The following is a 22,939-nucleotide window of genomic DNA, read 5'->3' on the forward strand; positions in this document are numbered from 1 at the left end:
CTGATTATTTCCTCAGTGTTGCTTGCAAAGATTTAGCAATAAAAATTTATGTAAGTACATAGCAAAACTATATTATTATATTATTAAATATTTATTAGAAAAAATGTACCTAAAAGGAATAACAGAACAGTAGCGCTTAAAATAAAAAATAGTTTGTTTACTTTTTTTGTGGTTAAGTTTCTATACCAAGCTAAGGAAAGACTTCGGGGAGTGAAATGATAATGGCCAGAAAAGGTGGCGGGTGTTATGTCTTGGTCTGGTTTTGCTCAGAATAATTGATTTAAGAGTGTGACTACCAAAATTATATACATTGCAACAAACTCAAAATAACTCTCATCATACAGAAAATGCAGAAATTAAATTGTTAGGAACTAAAACTGTCCTACATTTTATGTAACAAACAATAACTCCAAATTATACAGCAAATGAGCATGTAACACTGTTATTAAATATTCATGGATTTATTGATTTATTAGATCTTATTATTATTATTTTCAATATTATTATTACAGCCTGTTATTCAGTAACATATCTTTTCATGTGTAGGTAAAATTAGGTTTAGATGTTTACAATAAAAAATTATATACTTTTAAGTAGCCAAATTGATATAAACAAACATCTTATTGTTTTAGGGGTGCTATTAGACCGCCACTTCCTTTTTGACTCTATGGAGAGTTTAAGCTAACTTTTATCGCTATTTTAACCTCCATGAATGAAGCTTTAAAAAATTGTTCTCATAATAAGACGCTGGGTCATTCATCTGTCCAGCGTTTTGTTGAAATTGTTAGAAAAAGATATTGTCACACTCAAGAATTCAACCAGAATTTTTAAATAAATTAGAAGTCAGTCATTCTGCTGCCTCACACAATAATTATACATGTGGTTGTCACACATGATGATTTCACATGGCGCACAAGATTGCCAGCCAGCTCATAATTATAATAATAATAACAACTCATTTTATTATATTGACAAAAAAGGTCTATGATATATTTACCGATAACAAGTTTAGCTAATTTGCGTTGCTCTTGAATAAAAAGGTCAATTCATGACCAAAGGTGACATAAATAAAAAACCGCAACATGGGTAATTGGCAACATATCCACAAGGGTATTTAAATATTAAAAATGAGCTTTTAAATAGTGCTGTGCAATTTACATATTTAAACCAGTTTAAGAGTGTTTGGTTCAAAAGGAACTTTGTATTTTATTCTTGTGGTATTGTGGTGGATGCTGGGCCATTACTTTACACTTCTTGTAAATATTATATTATATGTTGGTATATACATTTTATATGTCTGTAAATGTTTTATTATATATGCTGTCCTTTTTTATTATAGCCTTGTTACTCATTATGCTATCAATTATCTTCGTTTATGTTGTCATATCAACGCACTAGCAGACCTAATTATTCACATTGTTAGCTAGTGTTTTTACTCGGTCCTGTTAGCCGGAACGGGAAATTTTATTGTATATAAGGGAGCAACGCTAACTTAGTAGAGCAGAGCAAATGGCCGTACGCTCCTTGGTTAGTGAATTTCCTTGGCTAATAAAACATTGAATGAAATCACACGCAATTTATATCTGTAGGAAGTAGACTAGATTGCACCAAGTTAAGGCCGGCAAACTCCTTTACACGGGTGGCAGCAGTGGAATTGCACCGAACCCGGCAGGCACCATCTAGAAATTTAGAAATCAAACTCCTGCCCTGCTTGCAAAAGCAGCCTCATTAGAGAAAACCGGAGTAATTCGGCAAACACCGAGGGTTTCGAATCTGGCCAAGATAGCTGTACAGTTATTCCCCACATTCTTAGAGTAACCTGGTGTTTTAGAATTAGCGAGTTATCCAGCACTCCAAAGAAGGGTTGATGACTGGCACTATGCCAACCACCCCCACTCTGTAAGGCGCTCAATACTGCCAAAAGGCTTAAGCACTCCAAGTCAAGCCACAATCGTCTATAATGGTCCCCCTCACTAGGAGAGAAGCTCAAGTCATGTATCAAAGGAGGGCAAGGAGTGTAGACCGGGACACTGACCGACTAGCTGACGCCATTGGGCAACTTGTCAGATTAAGTCGGAACCCAGAACCAGCCTCCCAGTTCAAAACACGCAAGTATAATGGGGTTAGAGACCCAGAATATTTTATTACCAGAATTAGACAAATCGTAGCTGGAAATAGGTAGGCCGAGGAGGCCAGCACACTGCACCTCAGAAGAGCTTTGAAGGGAGAGGCAAAGTCCTGCGGAAAGACGGTCAGAGTGGAAGCCATCTTTGAAGCCATCTGAGCTCGATTTGGACTATCTCCCCAACAAGCCAGAACAGAGTTGAGCAGTTTGTAAAAAAAAACTCAAACCTCCCTGCAGGAACACGCAGCAAAAGTTGAACAGCTAGTCCAAATAGCCTATGCTGAATTGCCCAAACCATTCAGAAAAAACCTGGCAAAGGATTACTTCTCAAGCTTCCTAAACCATCCCACTCTACAGCAGTACCTTTTAGCAATACCCATGGAAACTTTCACAGATGCAGTACGAGCTAGGGGAGAATTTCTCCAAGATCAAATCTAGAGAATCGAGTCTGGGCAGAGCCGTCCAGGCTGTAGAAAACTTAGAGGCCAATACAGGACATGGTGCGGTAAGCAGTGTCAAACAAGACAGCTTGGATGTACAGCTATCCACAGTAATGCAGCCTGCGGAACAAGTCAAACAGCTGCAAAACAAGCCAACAGAGCCTCGAGAAAGTAACCCTGCCATTTGTTGGTGATGTGGAGGCACGGAACATGTTCAAAAGAAGTGCCCCAGTCAGAGGAAAGATGAGTCGGAAAACGGACGAAGGCCGCAGCCGTAGCACCCACTACTAGTTGTAATAAGGCTCCTGTGGAAACCAGGAAAAAATGAAGTACCGATTCAGCCAAGGCCTCACCCGGATTTACCTCTCCGAAAAAGTCAAGCCGACCCAGAACTCTACTCCAAGCCACCCCCACAGCTACCCAGAACACGTTCCAAACACTACACCTAAAATAGTCAGGCATGAGTCCTTCCAAAGTAAGCACTATGCCTTCCTCTCAGATACCTTGGCTCTCTGTCTCGCAGAAGACAGCCCCTCCCCTCATCATCTAAAGAGACTTGGCCAGGTATGTTCTTTACCTGCACAAACGGAACAGCTTCAGGCAGCCCCTTTCGAGCACAGGGAACCTGTCCAAGCACGCCTGCTGGGACGCCCACACTATAACAGTTACTTTCTCTCGGGTAAAATTGAAGGTCAAGCAGTGCACTTCTTGTTGGATACCAGATGCACTACTAACCTGCTAGAAAAACAGATGTTCGACTGACTTCCTCGTGGTATAAGAGAACGATTGGAGGAGAGTGACACCCATGGCCTGCTCGCTGATGAGACCAGGTTACCCTTTTACGGTGTAATTCGGCTCCCAGCAAGGCTTCGCGAAGTGAAGACCAAAGATGTTTTCATAGTCACTCAAAATAGTGAAGACCCAATTCTTAGCATTTCCTTCTTTATGGCGCACCAACGCTCGATGGAGTTTGCACAACCCAAGGTGAAGGAAGATGGGAAGCCATTGGCTTGTATCGACCAAGCGGGCAAGCTCCTCCAGAACAAAGTCCAGGTAGTCAGGGACTTGATTGTGCCAGCTAGAACAGAGGCTGCGGTCAGGTGTAGGTTGACCACACAAAATTTCTGTCCAGTCGAGATAATAGAAGGGTACTCTGAAGGCCCACCTCTAACTGCAAGCCTGAATGAGCCCGGAACGAAATGGAAAGGTGTTGGTTAAGTGTCTCAATCTGAACCTTTAACTCTTGACCAACCGTTCGGGAACTACCGTAGGCACTTACACTAGTGTGGAAGCACCTCCTCCCATTGCCGGCGCACCTCCCCTCAAGGGAGGCCCTGCTGTGCTAATCACCCGAGTCGAGGCCGAGCCACAGATTCCCCAGCATCTCCAGGATTTGTACCAGGCTGCCAGACTCTCGTGCCAGAATGCAGAGCAGGCTAGAAAGTTGGCCACCCTACTGATTTAGTATGTGTCAGTGTTTAGCACTAGAGATATGGGTAGAACGTCGCTCGTGGAGCAATCTATACCTGTGAAAGACAGGACCCGACCTATTCGTCAACCTCCTCACTGCTTGGGGCCTGAAAAGGAAATGGTAGCCGAGAGACAGATACAGGACCTGTTGGCCAGAAGGTTGATTGAGCCGGCTGGAGGAGCATGGAGCTCACCTATTGTGTTAGCAAAGAAGAAGGATGGAAAATGGCAGTTCTATGTGGATTACCGAAGGCTCAATGCGGTAACAGAACAAGACGCCTATCCCCTTCCCCGAATAGATGAAAGTTTGGATGTATTGTATGTATTTATGTATTTATTTTTATTATTTTAAAATACAACATATAAAATATAAAAAATCTGTAAAAATGAAGGTCCATATGCGCATATGTCCTTGGCTGGGAGCCGATATTTTATACCCTCGATCCCGTCAGCGGATACTGGCAGGTTCCACTGGACGAAGATGCCAGGGAAAATCAGCCTTCATCACTCGCTCAGGATTGTAGAAATGGAGAGCCCTTCCTTTCGGACTGACTTCTGTCCCAGCCACCTTCCAGCAATTGATGGAGAGGGTGTTGCACGGGCTCCACTGGCAAACCTTACTACTATACCTGGATGACGTGATTGTTAATGCACCTGATTTTGAGACCCGCCTCCAGTGGCTGGAGGAAGTATTCAAGTGGCTGCTATACTAAGTGAGCAACACTTGCTTAGTGTAGCAGAGCAAATGGCCTTACGCTCGTCGGCTTGTAAATTTACTTCGCTAATAAAACATTGAACAAAATCACACGCAATTTATTTCTGTAGGAAATAAACTAGATTGTGCCAAGTAAAGGCGGGCAAATTCCTTTACAGTATTATATTCTACTGATTACAAAAGGTTAAAATCCTTCAACTAAAAATTAGCAATTAATCAACCAAAAAAAATCTCTCATGTACCTGAAACTGACACTAACCATCACTAGCATGTATTATTCATTATTTTAATATTTACTTCATCCCATGGAGATAAAAACTGAAGTCACTCATCACCGACATAGTGTATTCAGTATTTATACTAATTAATTTACTGTTTCAAACTTGCAATGATTCAAAAAAACTTTTGGATTAGTTATATATCCACAAAGTCTAACATATATCCTCATTATAAATTTGTCCATGAAACTTTAAGTTTCACCATAAAACTTCAAAAAATACCTTAAATGAAGATTTACTGACTTTCAAAGCTTTATCTAAGATGGAACCAGTTTCAAATTAAAAATTATTTAGAAAACAAATATGGTCTTTTTTCTCTGAAATGAGATTAACTGTAGATTATCATTCACTATATTAAATACTATGCCTGCCAGTAGCTAGTTTGAAATAGTTGGAAAAAAACATTGCCTCGGGTAGGAATTGAACTTGGCTACCACACTTTTGCTCAAGTTACGGCACCCAAGAGACCACTGCACATCAACATAGAGTATTTGGGCACATATGGATTACATGTGATAATAATGATATCTCCCTATTGTATTTTCATCAATAATAACAATGATACATTTAGTTCAATGAGCAATTTTTATAATAAGCTGTAACTTGTGTTTCTATTAACAAGTTAACATATACTCCTCTACACAGTCAGGTTTATATAATGCTTTGACTATGTTTTCATTTCTATTCAACAAAATTAGTTTATGTATTGATTAGATACCAACCTGTGGAACTATTCAGTACTCTTACAGTAGGGCTGTCATATGCTGCCACCAGCACATACATTTCTCCATAGCCTATATTTCTCCCCTCCTTGAGGGTTACTCACAACTTAACAACTCCAGAGCAGCTGGTCACTAGCTGTCTATCATAAATACTTGGAATGATCTGTAGTCTGACACAACAACCTTGTTTAGTCCCGCAGCACACAGTGAGACTTAAGTATTGTCATAAAAAAGATTGCCATAAACAACAAATGAAGTGTGTTATTCTAATAAATGTTGTTTAATCATTTCAAAATGACTTCCGAAAAGCAAATGTATTCTTTTTCATCTTACAACGTACTACCAGCTGCGTTTTTTAAGTCGACAGTGCAAGCTCGTATGGCCAAGACCAGTGAGACACACGTTTTATAGACTTTGTACAATATGTTTCTGATTTCTGAGTAATTAATCAATAACGTCAATGTATTGTTTCAGTACTTAAGCAAAACGAACAAAACATATGACTGTGTTGAGCCAATAAAAGTTGGTTTACAACCAACACTGAGCTTAGTTTCACTTTGCAAAACATAATTTTTATTGTAATTTTGCCTATGCAATAATTAATCTGGTCAGACATATTACAGCTCTGTAGATTTAATTAACTATAGATCAATTGACTACTGAACATTTTTGTTTTCTAACAATAATAGTACTGTAAGTAATAAATTAATTGTTTAAGTTAAAAAGGATGCTATGAGCTGTAATAACATTAATGAGTCATTACAGCTTCAGTGGTCAAGCTCACATCATGAACATTCTGAGCCCTTAACTCAGCATTACGATAGAAGTTCCTCAACTGACTCCACTTAGACAGCGCATCATTCTCTAGATAGTCTGACATTTGTGAGTACATTATATCTGTATCAGTTCAAATTCAGCCCAACAGTTCAAACTGCTGAGCTGAATAAATGTTGACAGTCAGTACTGAAATTTCAAGTGTTTGTGAAAGTGTTTCTCTCAAGCACAGAATCTGCAACTAAGCCATTAAAACCTTTAAGACTTTTATAAGAAAGTAGGGAAAGTCAATAACTAAAAGATTAGCCAAATACACCTAACTCCACTGCTTGCGCATTGGAAAACTATATGAAGCCTTCTAAACTGACGGACAGGTTTTAATTGCAGTGCGAAGTCTTATCGAAGTTGAAACCATAAACTACATAAGTGCTTATAAGAAAGACAAGAAAGGTTTGATCATGAAGTTCTCTAGACACAAGATAAGTAGTAAAAACCATTAGTATTCACTAATATATAATGCAGTCAATTAAAATCAGTACTATTTGCTAAATAATAAATTAGACACTAAGAATAAATGAATAGCAGCAGCATTCAGGTTAAAAAAGATTAAAAAAGAACTGGTGGAAAAGTTTTTTTTTGATGAATCCATTTGGTTTGGTAGAAATTGACAAAAACTAAAAAATCATAAACATATTAAGAAAGGCAAGAACTGAACCAAGTGACTTGGTACTGGATTGTGTTTAGGTCAAAACTATCTCGAAGCTATATGATTCTATCTTGGCTTGTGCAAAAATCATAACAGAAAGTTAAAGTGGGAAGAGGGAATGAAGAAATGACAGACCTCTAGGGTGAGAGGCAATGCTACAACAGAAATTAAAAGTATAAAATCAGAAAGAGATTGAGCGATATTCATATTTAATTTAACAATATACTGAGAACAGAATGTTTCTAGAAATCTACCAGAAAAAGTTTTATTATGGCCTACAGAGAACTGGAAGCATTAATAATAAAGAAGAAACAGATATTGAAGTCTCTAGAATATTTTGGGATGGAATATAGGGTACACAGGCTGTGCACAAAACCAAAACAGAACACTAACCAGACTAACAGACATAATGAAGCAGGTACAAAAGGAAAAGGATCTTTGCAATAATATGGATGATGAGAATAAGATTATAGGTAGAATGTCACAATTAAAATCACCTTGTTCTTATGGAGTACAAGTGTTTTTAATCAAATGTCTGAAGAGTTTGTGTGAACTAGTGACAGTCCATATACAGAAATTCTTTGAAGAAAAAAATGTACCAAACTAAGTGACATTAGAAACAACATTCCTGATTGTGAAAGACCCAGCTAAAAAGACAGGCTGCAAACTACCGACTTACCAAATGCCTACCACTTATGTGGAAACTTTTACAAGTATTTAGCTGCGAAACTGCGCAAGCACCAGGGTAGATATATTGTTATTGGAGAAAAACAAAAGACTGTCACTAAAACGCAAGGGGCGCTGAAGGCCATCTTATGGTAGATATGACAGTTTTACATGACTTGAAAAGAAAAAATACTAACTGAGCATTATGCTAGATTGACTATTGAGAAAGGTATGACATGCTGCCTCATTCATGGATTCTCACAACAATGAATCTAACCGAAATGACAAAAATGTAATTTAACTGCTCAAGAAACCCTATGAGAACTTGGAACACTGAGATAGAATACTTCTCCGGCAAGATTGTGGATGTAATTTTTTTCAGGTTTATCTCGGTATCACTACTCACTTGTATATACGGTCACAGATCCTTGGCCAGCTGCTTGCCGCTGTATCAGCTCACTTTCTTTTCAATTTGCATCAGAAATCCAGTCTGATCAAGCAATCATGGAGGGCGTCAGTCCATTTGGTATTAGCCTTTTATTTGCAACCTTTCATGTTAGGTGATAACAAAAATGGTTTTCTGTCTCACATTAAACGAACGCTAAGCACCATCACAGAGCAACCACCAATGACAGCAACTGCCAAAAAAGCACTGCATAAGTACATCGCTTGCCAGATCTAGTGCCACTAATAAAGGAAACAAAGTAGAGCCCAACGTGAAATATTTGTTTTAATTCAAATTATGGTTTTAAATTCAAACAACGCACAAAAGCTTGTGATTGTAGAAAAAACTACTGCGGATTATAAAAATATGCTGGACACAAAGAAAATCAGATTTAGTTAGAAAAAATCAATAAAATCAATAACATAGCTGGTGAACTATAAGTTGTTTTTAAAGCAGCTTAAGTTAAACTTTCAGTCTATGAGTTGGTTTCATCAATCAGGAGAAGATAACTGACTGTCTAGTTAGGCAACTCAGTCTACTATAGACAATCTGGAAATTGTTTTTAAAGATGTTAAAAGATGATTGTGTAGTAGAGAAACTGATTGGCTCATATTAGATATGAATGGATGTGAGGTTAGTTAAAGTGATGTGATTAGTTGAGGACTGCTGCTATTGTAGTAGCTGGTAGACTGCTATATTCTCTTTACTGAAGTTGGCTACAAAAAGTCTGTCTCCTGAAATGTGCAGACCATACTTGTTTCCTTTTCCAATGGTAAGGTCTGTCAGCTGAGAGACTATTTTACCTGCAGAATAAAATGTGTCATGCATATGATAGTAAATTTCTGTTTTCCCTTGTCTGATGTTTAAACTCCACTAACTATGATTATCATATTTCCAATATAATACTATGTCAACTATACAGGAACATCTCGATGAACTAAAAACTTATTGGATGTTCTATAGAAGAAAAAGTCCACATTCAATTTCAAATAGTACGAATATTTTAAAGAAAATGAATAAAATATTGTTTAAACACTTTCTCTGCTCAATTCTAAAAACTAGAAACATTTTACAAATTGGTAAACATCCTCGCATAATAAAAAATTTGTAGGCTGTAAATGAACAACTGTTTCTAATCATCTAAAAAAAAACGTTTCATGTTGAGATATTTATGCCTTCTGCTGAAATACTCATTAAAAGTTTTAAAGAAGGAAATGTTTGCAGTTCATTTCAGGTTACACATTAAAGAAAATGCATAAAATACTATTTAAAACACTTCATCTGCTATCTAGAGATCGAAAAACTGGAAATAATTTTTTCAAAAGGTTTAATATCATTACATGATTAAAAAATTGCATAATGCTACTGGTTTCTTTATTACAGATAGTAATCATTTAGTAAAATGCTTTTCATATGCATACTGCTTAAAACACAGGGTTTTATCTATCAACGATTCAAAAGATTTTTGAGGCGAGTAAAATTTGCGTGCATTATATGTTGTGTAACTTTATGTTGACAAAAGGTTTTCTTAATAATAATTGCTAATTACGGTGGAACTTTTACTAAATAAATAAATTAGATTCAGAGAAAGTTTCATAATAAAATTTTTTGTAAGTAAAAGCAGCTTAAATTGTAAATACTGTAAAATCTATTTTTATCTTCATATGGTCTCTACTTCTTAACCCTTTTTAAAATGGCTTTTTGTTAAAGGTGGCACTCAACTAAAGGGTGGAGTGATATAATATCAACCCTCTTCAGAATGTTGAGAAAATGATTTGAGGTATTTTACCAGCATATATAATATCACCTGTATTTTTTACTCTCATTCGGGCAAATAAAAGAGTAAACAATCAAATAGAAGGAATTTTCTAACTTACATGCAATTTGGTGTCAATTTCTAAAAAGAATATGCACTGGAAAGCCGATACTTGTCTCAACCAGGGGATATTTACTGATTGCAATTAACCTATGGTGGATATTATGGCCTGTTTTGCAAGTTGTTGGAGCTTTTAAGTTTTTTTATTTTATTCAAAATTTGAAAGCAGTTTTTCTTTTTAACTGCATTTAACAAAAAAACCATAAAAGCCACTTGCGCTCATTGATGTTGTTGCTACAGTTTGCGACCAAAACTGGCTTTTTATGTGCAATAGACAAATAGATACAAGCATCGATCCATTGCTGGCCAAGTTCATATTTCCGCAATCATGATATCAAATAATATACTATAAATACTAAAATATATAAGTTAAATAATTGTAATCTATCAAAGGCTATAAAACTATAAATATATCAATCAACAAGTCACATAAACAAACCTCAATTCTAGTACATTGAAAACAGCAGATAACATCATAAAGCCAAAATTACCATTTTGAAAACAATAATTATAGTATTGTTTGCTCGGCCAGTTACGTTCTATATATTGCTTTCATCGGACCCAATCATTTTTTTTCTATTTTCACTATTGAATATCTTCCACAGCATCTTTTTACCTTCAATCCTCTTTTTCATAGCTTAGTGAGTTGATTTTAGCACCGAAACAATTTTTAGCAGAGTATAACTATTACAAGTTGCACGATAGGCTTCTTATAACAAACAAAAAAAGAAACTAAAATAGCTTCAAATGTTTGCTACATGATACGCATTAGCACAGATTGCATCATGTATGCAAACAAAAAATTTTTTAACAGTAAAGTCTCAGAAAAGTGGTAAAAACTGTACCAGCCCAATTCACTCCACTGTTGCAAAATTCTGAAGCTTTCAATTTTTTAATTTATCCTAAATTTGAAGGCAGTTTTTCTTTTTTAACCGTGTTTAACAAAAAACCATAAAAGCCATTTGCATTCATTGATGTTGTTGCTAAAGTTTGCGACCAAAACTGGCTTTTTATTTGCAATAGACAAAAAGTTACAAGCCTCGATTCATTGCTGGCCGAGTTCATGTTTCTGCAACCATGCTATCAATTAATATGCTATAAATCCTAAAAGATATAAGTTAAATAATAGTAATCTATCAAAGGCTACAAAATTATTTATATATTAATCACCAAGTCACATAAACAAACTGTTGTAATGATATTAGTACAAGTGCGAGCTATCCTCTCATGTTTATGTTTTCATTAAGAGTAGACAACTCTTGCATTTAACGAGCACATTATATTCATGTCTGGGGATGACCATGCGTTTTCGGTTAAATACAAAATTAAAGAAAAACGATCTTATATCGCTCTCGTTATAATCCAAGCCATCCTCTCTATCTGTGTAATACAACATGGTGGCAGCGGTCTAAACTTGTTCCTGGGTGTCATGCAAGGTGTTTCGCCTCCACACGGCTTAGATCTGAGGGCTGATGATCTCTCTGGAGAGTGGAGAAAATGGTCCAGATCATTTGAAGATTATTTGCTGGCCATAAATTTGGTGGCAACAAGCAAGGCTGCAGAAAAAAGGAAGCTTGCCTTGTTCAGACATGTGGGAGGTGAAGATGTAAGGGAAGTATATTCACAGCTGGAATTTACAACTGACCCTGATGAAAATGGTCTGATTCATGAGATAGAAGAAGGAACGGAGGGGAGGAAGTTAAATGACGTGTTAAAGAAATTTCAAGATTATTGCAACCCAAGGTCCGGAACTATAGTGAATAGATTTCAATTCCACGGCTGCACTCAGTCAGGTGAGTCATGTGATGTATATCTTATGAGGCTGAAGAGGCTAGCTGAAGGGTGTCAGTTTGAAACACAGAGGGATTTACTCATCAGAGATAAACTACTCTTTAGAATGGATGATGTGAAGCTTCGTGATAAGCTAATGAGAGAGCCTGATGAGAAGCTCACTTTAGAGTACGTTGTCAAGGCAATTCGAGTGCAAGAAATGGCAGTCAAGTTCAAAAATGTAACTGCCACCCCACAGCAAGAAAAGCAGGAAATCAAGGATGGAGATATTGAGGTAGTAAGGAGTGAAAGGAAAAGCTGGAAAGCCAAACCAGCAATAAAAACAGTTGGTGGAGGCTTTTGTGGCAGATGTGGAAGGAATCATAGCAAGCAAGTAAGGTGCCCCGCTATGGGTCAAAAATGCAGAAACTGTGATAAATTTAATCACTTTGCCAGACAGTGCAGAGGAAGAGCAGAAATAAATGCTCTAAAAGAAGATGAAACTGAGGTTCAGGAGGAGGTTTATTTAGGGGAAATAAACCTAGTGGAATCCATCAACACAGGAGCATGGCATTCTACAGTCAAAGTAGACACAAGCTTGAAGAAGGGGCAAACAGCCAGCTTTAAATTGGACACTGGGGCTGCACTAAGTGTTTGTGGACCAAATCACTTCAAAGGGAGATTGGAGCCTTCAACTAAAAGATTATACGGGGCAGGTAAAACACAGTTAAATTGCTTAGGGGTTATAAGATGCCGCATCCAAGCTGGTAAATTTGCCACAAAAGAAGATATATATGTAGTTGAGAATCAACAGACACCATTGCTGAGCAGAAAAGCCTGTGAAACACTACAGTTAATATCAGTGGATGTTGACAGATGTGAAGTAAGTGATGTGAATGTGGACCAGCAGCTGTTCAAGGGTCTAGGAAAAGTGAAGAGTGAACATTCTATCACACTAAAGGAGGATGCCATACCTTTTGCCATACACGTCCCTAGACCAATAGCATTCCCGCTAAAGAAACAAGCAGAGCAAGCATTAGATGAGATGGTGAAAGATGGAGTCATCACTCCAATTACTGAAGCAACACCCTGGGTTGCACCAATGGTCGTTGTACCAAAAAATGGCCAAGACAAAGTTAGAATTTGTACAGACTTCACCCAACTCAACAAATATGTGATGAGGGAAATTCATCCAATGGCCACTGTAGAGAGCAGTCTTGCTAGTCTGGGAAACGGTGTAAAGTTTTCAAAAATTGATGCTAACAGTGGATTTTTTCAGATACCACTCAGTCAAGAGTCAAAAAAGTTGACTACTTTTTTGACTCATAAGGGAAGGTACATGTATGAAAGACTTCCCCAAGGCCTTTGTAGTGCCCCGGAAATATTTTCAGCAGAAATGAATAGAATGCTGAATGGGATTGAAGGAGTGGTAGTTCATATGGACGATGTGTGTGTATTTGGAGAAACGGAAGAGAAACATGACAAAAGTTTGGAGCTGGTCCTGGCCGCAATCAAGACGGCGGGTATGACACTGAACAAGTCAAAATGTAAGTTTGGTCAAAAATGTGTGGAGTTTCTTGGGTATATCATCTCCAAGGAGGGTATAAGCGCTGGACCGCGAATACAAGGAATACAAGACTTTCCCACACCCACTTCCGTGACAGCTGTAAGAAGTTTCCTTGGTCTTGCAAATCAATATGCACGCTTCTCAGAGAAACTGGCTGAGAAGAGTGCCCCTCTCAGGGCTTTGCTGAAGACAGGTATTGAATGGCATTGGGGTTATGCGCAGGAGAGTGCATTTCAAGAAGTCAAAAAGCTGTTCAGCAAACCAAGCATCCTTGCTCCATACAGTACAGAAAAGCCCACATTTGTGACCACAGATGCCAGCAATCAAGGGCTAGGAGCTACTCTGAGTCAACTTCAAGGTGACGGCACTCGTAAGCTAGTGGCGGCTGCAAGTAGATCCCTTAGTGAAACTGAGCAACGTTATGCAGCAATAGAAAAGGAGGCGCTAGGAGTGTGCTGGGCAATGGAGAAATTTTCTCATTATGTCTTAGGAATGAAAGATGTAACGATTGAAACAGATCACAAAGCCCTCATTCCCTTGTTCGGAAATCAGTTTCTAGATAAGCTGCCTCCTAGAATTCAAGGCTTCAAATTGCGACTACAGAGATTCTACTATGACATCAAATATGTGAGTGGAACTGACAACAAGGCAGCGGATGCACTATCACGATATAACACTAGGGAGCCAGAACAGAGTGATATAGTACAAGTAGAAGTGATTGAGAGCTACGTACGAGAGAGTGTGCATTGGAATGGAAGCTGCGACAGATTGGAGAAATTCAAAATGGAACAAAGGGAAGATGAAACTTTGAGACAGGTTATTCGTTATGTTGAACAGGGTTGGCCAGTTTACCTTTCATCCATGGACACAGTCCTGAGGCCGTACTTTGAAAGGCGAGGACTACTTACTATGAACAAGGGACTGCTGATGCTAGGCATGAGATTGGTGGTTCCCCTATCCCAGAGAAGTCAGGTTCTTGAAGATATACACAAGGAACATTTAGGCATTACTAAATGCCAAGCAAGGGCTAGAAACAGTTTGTGGTGGCCGTCTATGGCAAAGGCAATAGAGGTACAGATAGCTAATTGTGAAGTGTGTAAGAGAGAATTGAATATAACATACAAACCCCTGAGACCTTCCGCTACCCCTGATCGCCCTTGGCAAATGTTAGGCACTGACTTGTTTCAACTAGAGAGAAACAACTACCTGATAGTGACAGATTATTATTCAAGATACCCTGAGATAGCTTTACTAGGTAGAGATACTACATCAAAGAATGTCATATCCCACATGAAAAGTATGTTTTCCCGGCACGGTATTCCAGATTGTTTAGTGTTTGACAACGGACCGCAGTATTCATCTGAGGACTTTCAGATATTTGCAAAAGCATATGGATTCACCCATGTCACAAGTAGTCCAAAGTATGCTCGCGGCAATGGTGCAGCTGAGAGAGCGGTTGCAACAGTAAAATCCTTGCTCAGAAAGGAGAAAGATCCATACATAGCTCTCCTTGCCTACAGAGCATCACCACAGTTAGGAGTATACTCTCCCGCTGAATTGCTTATGGGACGGATGCTGAAGACAACTTTGGCAGTACATCCTGATAGTTTAATGCCAAAGCTACCCGATCATGAGAAGTTTAAAGCCAAGAATGAGCTTTACAAAGAGAGAATGAAGATGAACCACGATATCAATCCTAAGGTAAAAGATCTTCCAGCAATGTGTGGTGGAGATCGTGTTATGGTGAGAGATAGTAGCCAGGAGGGCACAGTAGTCAGAGCTAACCAAGATGGTGATCGAAAGGTTATCATAGAGGGAGACAATGGTCAGCACTTGGTAGGGAACAGGTCAGCAGTAATCTCAGTTAATGACTCTAATGTAAATGCGGAAAGATGCAGAGTTAATGTCAGATCAGCTATGACGGCAACCCCGAGGATGAGTATGCGGCTCAGGCAACAGCCAGATAAATATGAGGCATAAGCTTAAGAGTATGGTAACTACTATACTGCGACATGCTGCTACATCATATCACTGAGCAACAAACTATGAACTATGGTAACTACCATACTGCGACATGCTGCTACATCATATCGCTGAGCAACAAACTATGAACTCTAGACAATCACTATTGCATATTATTACGTACCTTATCTTGACAAATATTCTTGTTTACTTGCGTTGCATTTACCCATACAAATTTACGATAGCTTATGTGGTTGTCACAGGTTTTATGTGCCGATTTATCTTAGTAGATCATTATATAGATATGCCAGCTTTTGAGCTTGTGAAGGGATGTTGTAATGATATTAGTACAAGTGCGAGTTATCCTCTCATGTTTATGTTTTCATTAAGAGTAGACAACTCTTGCATTTAACGAGCACATTATATTCATGTCTGGGGATGACCATGCGTTTTCGGTTAAATACAAAATTAAAGATAAACGATCTTATATCGCTCTCGTTATAATCCAAGCCATCCTCTCTATCTGTGTAATACAACACAAACCACATTTATAATACATTAATAAACAAAAGATAACGTCATAAAACCAAAGTTACTATTTTTAAAACACTAACAGTAGTATCGTTTGATTGGCCTGTTGCGTTCTAATTATTGTGTTCATCGGACCCATTCAATATTTTTCTTACTGTTCAATATGTTCCACAGCTTTTTCTCACCTTAAATCCTCATTTTCATAGCTTAGCAAGTTGATGTTAGTATCCAAAAAACTTTTAGCAGAGCAAAATATTCACGAGTTGCACGATAAGCTTTTCATGACAACACAAGTCAACCGAAAGAAACAAAAATAGCTTCAATTTTTAGCTTCATAATAAACAGCACAGATTGTTTAATGTATCCAAAAAAATTTTTAAAAACAGCAAAGTATTAGAAAGTTGTAAAAACTGTACCAGCCCAATACGATAATTAATCATTTGTTCAGTGTTGTATTCAAAAAATTAAGAAAAAACCTGTTAGGATTTGGAAGTGGAAAACCGACTTTGATGCAAAAAAACAGCAAACAAATTAATTGTTATCGAAATAACAGAGTCATTGTCAGTGTGACTTTTTGAACACTTTTTTACTTATTACTTTCTATAGGGGATTTAAAAGTATCAAAAACATCCTATAGTTGTGTTCAAATAGATGTGGTAGCAAAATAGAAGTAGCTCGTGTCAAAGAGTGCTCTTTCTTTTGCTGCCCTTTTTGATAGTGGCGCTCAAATAGAGGTGAATATTAAATGCAGATTTACTGGTAGTGGCGGTTCTGTGTAATATAAATATTTACAGCTGTTTAGGAGTTGGTGTTCAGAAAAACAATTGTTATTGTATTACTGTAGTGTGCATTTGACAAAACTTTAAAATCCTCAAAACAAATTTCAGCAAAACAAGGTTGGGTTATATTATTTGAAATTAAGTTAACTGTAGATTATTCTTTACTATAATGTGTCAGCTTGTAGACATACTGAAGTTGTTAAAGGAATATTGCTTCGCATAAGATTTGAACTCAAGTGATAGATTTTTGCTCGAAAAACTGCACTACTTCAGCACTGCGCATCAACACGAAGGAATTTACTTGTAAGGATTACGCATGGTAATGATCTTTTAAAAATCCAAGAGTACATTTACAGTAGTTCAAACAATTTTTTTGTAATATCCATTTACTTGTATTTATATTAGAAAATGCAACATATACTCCTATACACAGTCAGTGTAACATACTGTGGATATGTTTTAGTCTTGTTCACCACAATTATTGGATGTATTTAATAGTCCCCAACCTGTGGAACTATCCAGAACTCTTACAGTGGGGCTCTCATATGCTGCCACTAGCAGATATCTGTCTTCAAAGCATGTCAATCCTTGAGGTTTTCTCACATCTTTACAACTCCAGAGCAGCTGGCCACTAGCTATGTCTATCATAAAGACTTGGGATGATCTGTAGTCTGACACAACAACCTTGTTTAGCCCTGCAGCACACAGTGAGACTTTAGCCTTGCTAAGCTGACGACAGGGGATTTCTTTGATTTTATTACCTGTCAGAGAGTAAATGATGAGAAGTCTTTTATTCCTGTCAGGAGCAACTACTTTATCAGAGGTTATGGCCAGTCCTGTAAATGCATCACAATCACTATGTTTCCAGGAATTAACTTGCTTTCCGTGCTGATCATGTACATAGATAGTCCAACGACTCCAACCGATGACTGTATAGAGTCGGTCTTTGTATACCTCTATCGCAAGAGGATAACTGTTGAATATGAGAAATGGGCCTTCAAGTTGGTGACTGTTATCAATGGTGACTACTGATTTATTATAAAGGCTTGCAAATATTTTAGAGTTACAGACTTTCACAGAGTAAGGACTCTCAGGCAAAGGGATGGTTTGGATGAGCTTGAGGGATTTAGGGAGGGGTTTAGATGGCTTTGGTTTTAGTTGGTTGCCAAGCAGAAAACCACTGAATGAGACGATTTCCAAATTCATTTCACATTTTCCAGCTACAAACAATAAAATAGATTTCATAAACTGATGCTGGTCAGTGATCAACTATACAGCAATTTGATCAGTCTGGTCTATTTGGCTTTTGATGATAGATGACCAAATGTAATAAAACTTAAATAAAAACCAACAAAAACTAGTTTCACTTGAAGAAAAAAATTGTTTTAATTGGAAAACTTCTGTTAATCACTTACAATTTTGAATTTTAATGTTTAAACAAGGAATTTGTCAAAGAAGATAACGTCCAAATTATTCTCACATCTTGTAGCAGCTAACAGCAATTATGAAATAGAATAATGTAACATATGTTAGTGAATCGTGTACAAAAATTCATCTATTAATATATTCATCTGTTTCTATTATCAGTCTTGAGCTCTGAAGGAACGAGACAAAAGTTTTTTGTTTCAAAAAAGGTAATTAGTTCAGAATTGAAAGCTGCCTTTGTTCAGCTACAATTTTAAATTAAACATCGGAACCATATTTAATATTTTAATAATATTTTACAAAAGTTGAGCTATTACATAAAGTACAGTAAATCTTTGGAGATGAGAAACTGTGAAACCAAAGTGAAACTAGAATGTTGATTAAATGATTGGTTCGCAGTTTATAAATAGCTTATAAACTGTATTCAAAAACGTATCACCTTGTTCATAGTACATACTGTTAAATGAGTATTTTTTGGTTACACACACCAAATAAGTGTTAGCCTGAGCATAGAAAAAACTATGTAAGAATAAATTAAAATCTGAGTTTTTAGGGTGATAATCGTTATTAAAATTTGAATTTACAGCAGAAATGTGCAATTGCTAAAGAAAGTTATTCACCAATCAGACACTAGAAAATATCCAGTGCTTGAGGTTGAGTCAGCAATGAGGTCAATTGTTGTGTTTGCTGTCATACGACCTTTCTAACAATGGATTCCAATTTTTGAGCAATTTTTTATGGCACAAAGTTCTACAGCATTTTGGTTGATGGATTTTAAAGCTACACTCAAAACTTGAGATTGAAATGCTAAATCTTAGTTCTGCCCTTTTTGATGAAAAATATTACAAAAAGTGCTCATTGTTTGGTAAGCTATGAAAGTGCGTAACTACGGAAAAAGAAGAAAAAATAAATTTTGTATTTAATAATAAAATTAATGTCTACATCAAATCCACTAAACCTACCTTTTTCTCTCAGTTTACTCACTGCAGAAATTTTCAAAGATGGTAACACAATTTCTACTAATCTCTGTAGCTCACTTCTTGTGTTTCTGTATCCTGACACCACGTCACACTAAATATACATTTCAGATTATTATATTATAAGTACAAGTTATTGTTGGCTAAAATATATAATTTTAAGTATTAAACAGTGAATAAGAACTTATAGGAAGATTGATTGCTTCTTTTGAGACAGTGAGCGGTGAATGGTGAGCGGTGAGCGATGAGCGATGAGCGGTGAGCGATGAGCGGTGAGCGATGAGCGGTGAGCGGTGACCGGTGAGCGGTAAGCGATGAGCGGTGAGAGGTGAGTGGTGAGCGGTGAGTGGTGAGCGGTGAGCGGTGAGCGGTGAACGGTGAGCGGTGAGAGGTGAGCGGTGAACGGTGAGCGGTGAGCAATGAGCGGTGAGCGGTGAACGATGAGCGATGAGCTGTGAGCGGTGAACGGTGAACAGTGAGTGGTGAGCTGTGAACGGTGAGCGGTGAGCGATGAGCGGTGAGCAGTGAGCGGTGAACGATGAGCGGTGAGCGGTGACCGGTGAGCGGTGAGCGATGAGCGATGAGAGGTGAGCGGTGAGCGGTGAGCGGTGAGCGGTGAGCGGTGAACGGTGAACGGTGAACGGTGAGCTGTGAGCGGTGAGCGGTGAGCAATGAGCGGTGAGCGGTGAGCGGTGAGCGATGAGCGGTGAGCGGTGAGCGGTGAACGATGAGCGGTGAGAGGTGAGCGGTGAGCGGTGAACGGTGAGCGATGAGCGGTGAACAGTGAGCGATGAGCGGTGAGGGGTGAGCGATAAGCGTTGAGCGGTGAGCGGTGAGCGGTGAGCGGTGAGCGGTGAGCGGTGAGCGGTGAGCGGTGAGCGGTGAGCGGTAAGTGAAGAGCGATGAGCGATGAGCGGTGAGCGATGAGCTGTGAGCGATGAGCGGTGAGAGGTGAGCGGTGAACGGTGACCGGTGAGCAATGAGCGGTGAGCGGTGAACGATGAGCGATGAGCTGTGAGCGGTGAATGGTGAACAGTGAGTGGTGAGCGATGAGCGGTGAGCGGTGAACGATGAGCGGTGAGCGGTGAGCGGTGACCGGTGAGCGATGAGCGGTGAGAGGTGAGCGGTGAGCGGCGAACGGTGAGCGGTGAGCGGTGAGCGGTGAGCAATGAGCGGTGAGCGGTGAGCGGTGAGCGGTGAGCGATGAGCGGTGAGCGGTGAACAATGAGCGGTGAGAGGTGAGCGGTGAGTGGTTAACGGTGAGCGGTGAGCGGTGAACGGTGAGCGATGAGCGGTGAGGGGTGAGCGGTAAGCGGTGAGCGGTGAGCGGTGAGCGGTGAGCGGTGAGCGGTGAGCGGTGAGCGGTGAGCGGTGAGCGGTGAGCGGTGAGCGGTAAGCGAAGAGCGATGAGCGATGAGCGGTGAGCGGTGAGCAGTAAACAGTTTATACATTCATGGTTCACTGGTGAAAGGGGATAGATTATCGTTGATATATCAGTAAAACTGGTAGGATTGTTTGTCATTGGTGTTAAATATTTTATTGTTTCTACTTTTCAACATAGAGACTTTGGAGATAGTAAATATAATGAATGAAATCTAGTAATTTAAATATATCAATGTAAAAATATGGTAATTTTGTCATGAACTACCATAACCAAAAAAGTTAAGCATTAAAATCTCCAATGGTATATTTTGAAACCGTTTCTGAATCATTTCAAAATGATTTTTAAAAACTGAACGCATGCCGCTTTTGTTCATTATGTTTCGCAAACTGCACTGTGCCAATTGACTCTGTGATCCGGTACGGCCAAGACCAGCGAGATGCATATTTTATATTCTTTACACCAAGTGTTTCCGATTATTGAGTAGGTAATTAATAGTGTCAATTTACATGTCTACTTAAAAAAAGGGAAACAATCTTATGAAAGAGACGAGTCAAATGAATCCTGTTTACAGCTAACCAGGGGCTTGATTCCCCTTTGACAAAGGTATTTGTATCATAATTTTTCCTACGCAATGATTTATCATGCCAGACACATTTCGACTCTGTAGAATTGATCAATTGTAGGTCATTTGACTTCAAATGAATTTTATTTGCAACAATTGTACTGTTAAAAATAATTATTTTTTTAGCAAAGTAATGATGCCATAACCTATATTAATATTGATAAGCCACCTGACTCAAAACACACACAATTTAAATAATTTAAATAATTTACCAAGCTGATTTTGCATTTTATTACTAGTTTTGCTTTTTATTGTTTTCATTTGAAGTAAAATTTTATTGTAATTAATTTTGTACCAAAATCTTTATCATAGATCTTCTAGCTAAAGTTACGACAACATACATGTGTCTTTGTCAAATGCTTGGTTTTAATGCAAAGAAAGTATTACTTTGCAGCTCAAAAGCTCAATTTTTGATAACACACCCAGGTTTGCAACGATCGACAAGCCTTTTCCATTTTTATAAACTCCTAAAGGCACGGAAAGTCATTACTGCAAAGCTTTACATGTTCTCTTTTAGCGGCTTCCATTGATTGTAGATAAATTGAAAAGATTAAATTTTTTTATGAAAACATGTTTTTATATTAGCCATTATTTTGATTGTATACAGATGAATTTAACACGGGTAAGAATATGTAATTCTCTTAAAAATCCAGCTATACTACACAGCTGTTAACCTTCACCATTTCAATGTTCTTCTAGTATATAATCAATTGCTTTTTGAAGTCATTTCAACATTTCTATAATGAACCATTATAGATATTAACATATCCTAGTTTAATAAAGCTCTGTCTGGTCCAAATTCTATTTCGTTTTAAATTATGCAGAGAATCTTGGTAGGTTTTTGAGAGAAGCCTTGATTTAACATGAACAGCAAATTATAGCAATGTTTCAAATAATATCACATATAATATGATATTATTAGATCTGATGGTCCAGCTTACATCATGGGCATACCGAGCCTTTGAATCAGCATTGCGAGAGAAATTACTCAGCTGACTCCACTTGGAAAGCACCTCATCCAAGTAGTCTGTGATCAAAATCTTAGTTTTCAGTCTTGCTTCTATAAACTTTTCTTCTAGTCGCTGATATTTCAGTCTAAGACTCTCCATCTACATGTGAAATAGTGTTTCAACTTAGACTTATACAACTTTCCCTTGTTCAAGTAACCCGATAGGTTGATTAATTTCTTCGGTTCTTTACCGTAAGACAACAAATACAGAAGAACAGCTAACTAGCTACAACACAAAACTCCTAGCTGTCTGAACATTATTAAAATAATACAATACACTCTTAATGTATTATAGATTCCAAATTGGATCATTATAAATAGCAGAAATATAACAACACATGTGCTTATTATAATAGTATATAGTATATAAATATAATTAGCAGATCTTCAAGTCAGTATAATACCCTCCTAATTAACAAAAACCAACAGGTTGTCATGACAAGGAGGTTTAGACATAAACTAAGGCAGATGCCAATTATTTGTATGTGATCTATAGGAATGACAACTGAAATACTGATAACCAACAGACACTTGAAAACAAGAACCTAGTCAAGATGTGAAAGTACAGAGGAGGAGGAGTACTGTAGGAGGAGGAAGAGGCTATGATACATTATAGCGTACTTGTATAGTTGTAAACTTTCTCATTGACTTCAATAGTGTGTGTACTGATACAGCTTTGAGATAATAATATGAAAA

The 22,939-nt window shown here is 38.0% G+C and overlaps 1 protein-coding gene across 1 annotated transcript; it reads right to left on the minus strand.

Annotated features, from left to right (window-relative positions):
- Window positions 1-19,412: 19,412 nt before the first annotated feature.
- Window positions 19,413-20,750, minus strand: LOC137396726 (zinc finger protein 27-like). The gene has a single exon (XM_068083035.1). It carries the CDS (start codon window positions 20,748-20,750, stop codon window positions 19,413-19,415), a length of 1,338 nt encoding a protein of 445 aa, XP_067939136.1.
- Window positions 20,751-22,939: the final 2,189 nt, after the last annotated feature.

The sequence above is a fragment of the Watersipora subatra genome, chromosome 5 (assembly GCF_963576615.1).
Source record: "Watersipora subatra chromosome 5, tzWatSuba1.1, whole genome shotgun sequence".
NCBI lineage: Eukaryota > Metazoa > Bryozoa > Gymnolaemata > Cheilostomatida > Watersiporidae > Watersipora > Watersipora subatra.

Coding starts and splice junctions, on each gene's coding strand:
- LOC137396726 (XM_068083035.1), bottom strand. CDS start 20,750: ATGACAAACAATCCTACCAGTTTTACTGATATATCAACGATAATCTAT.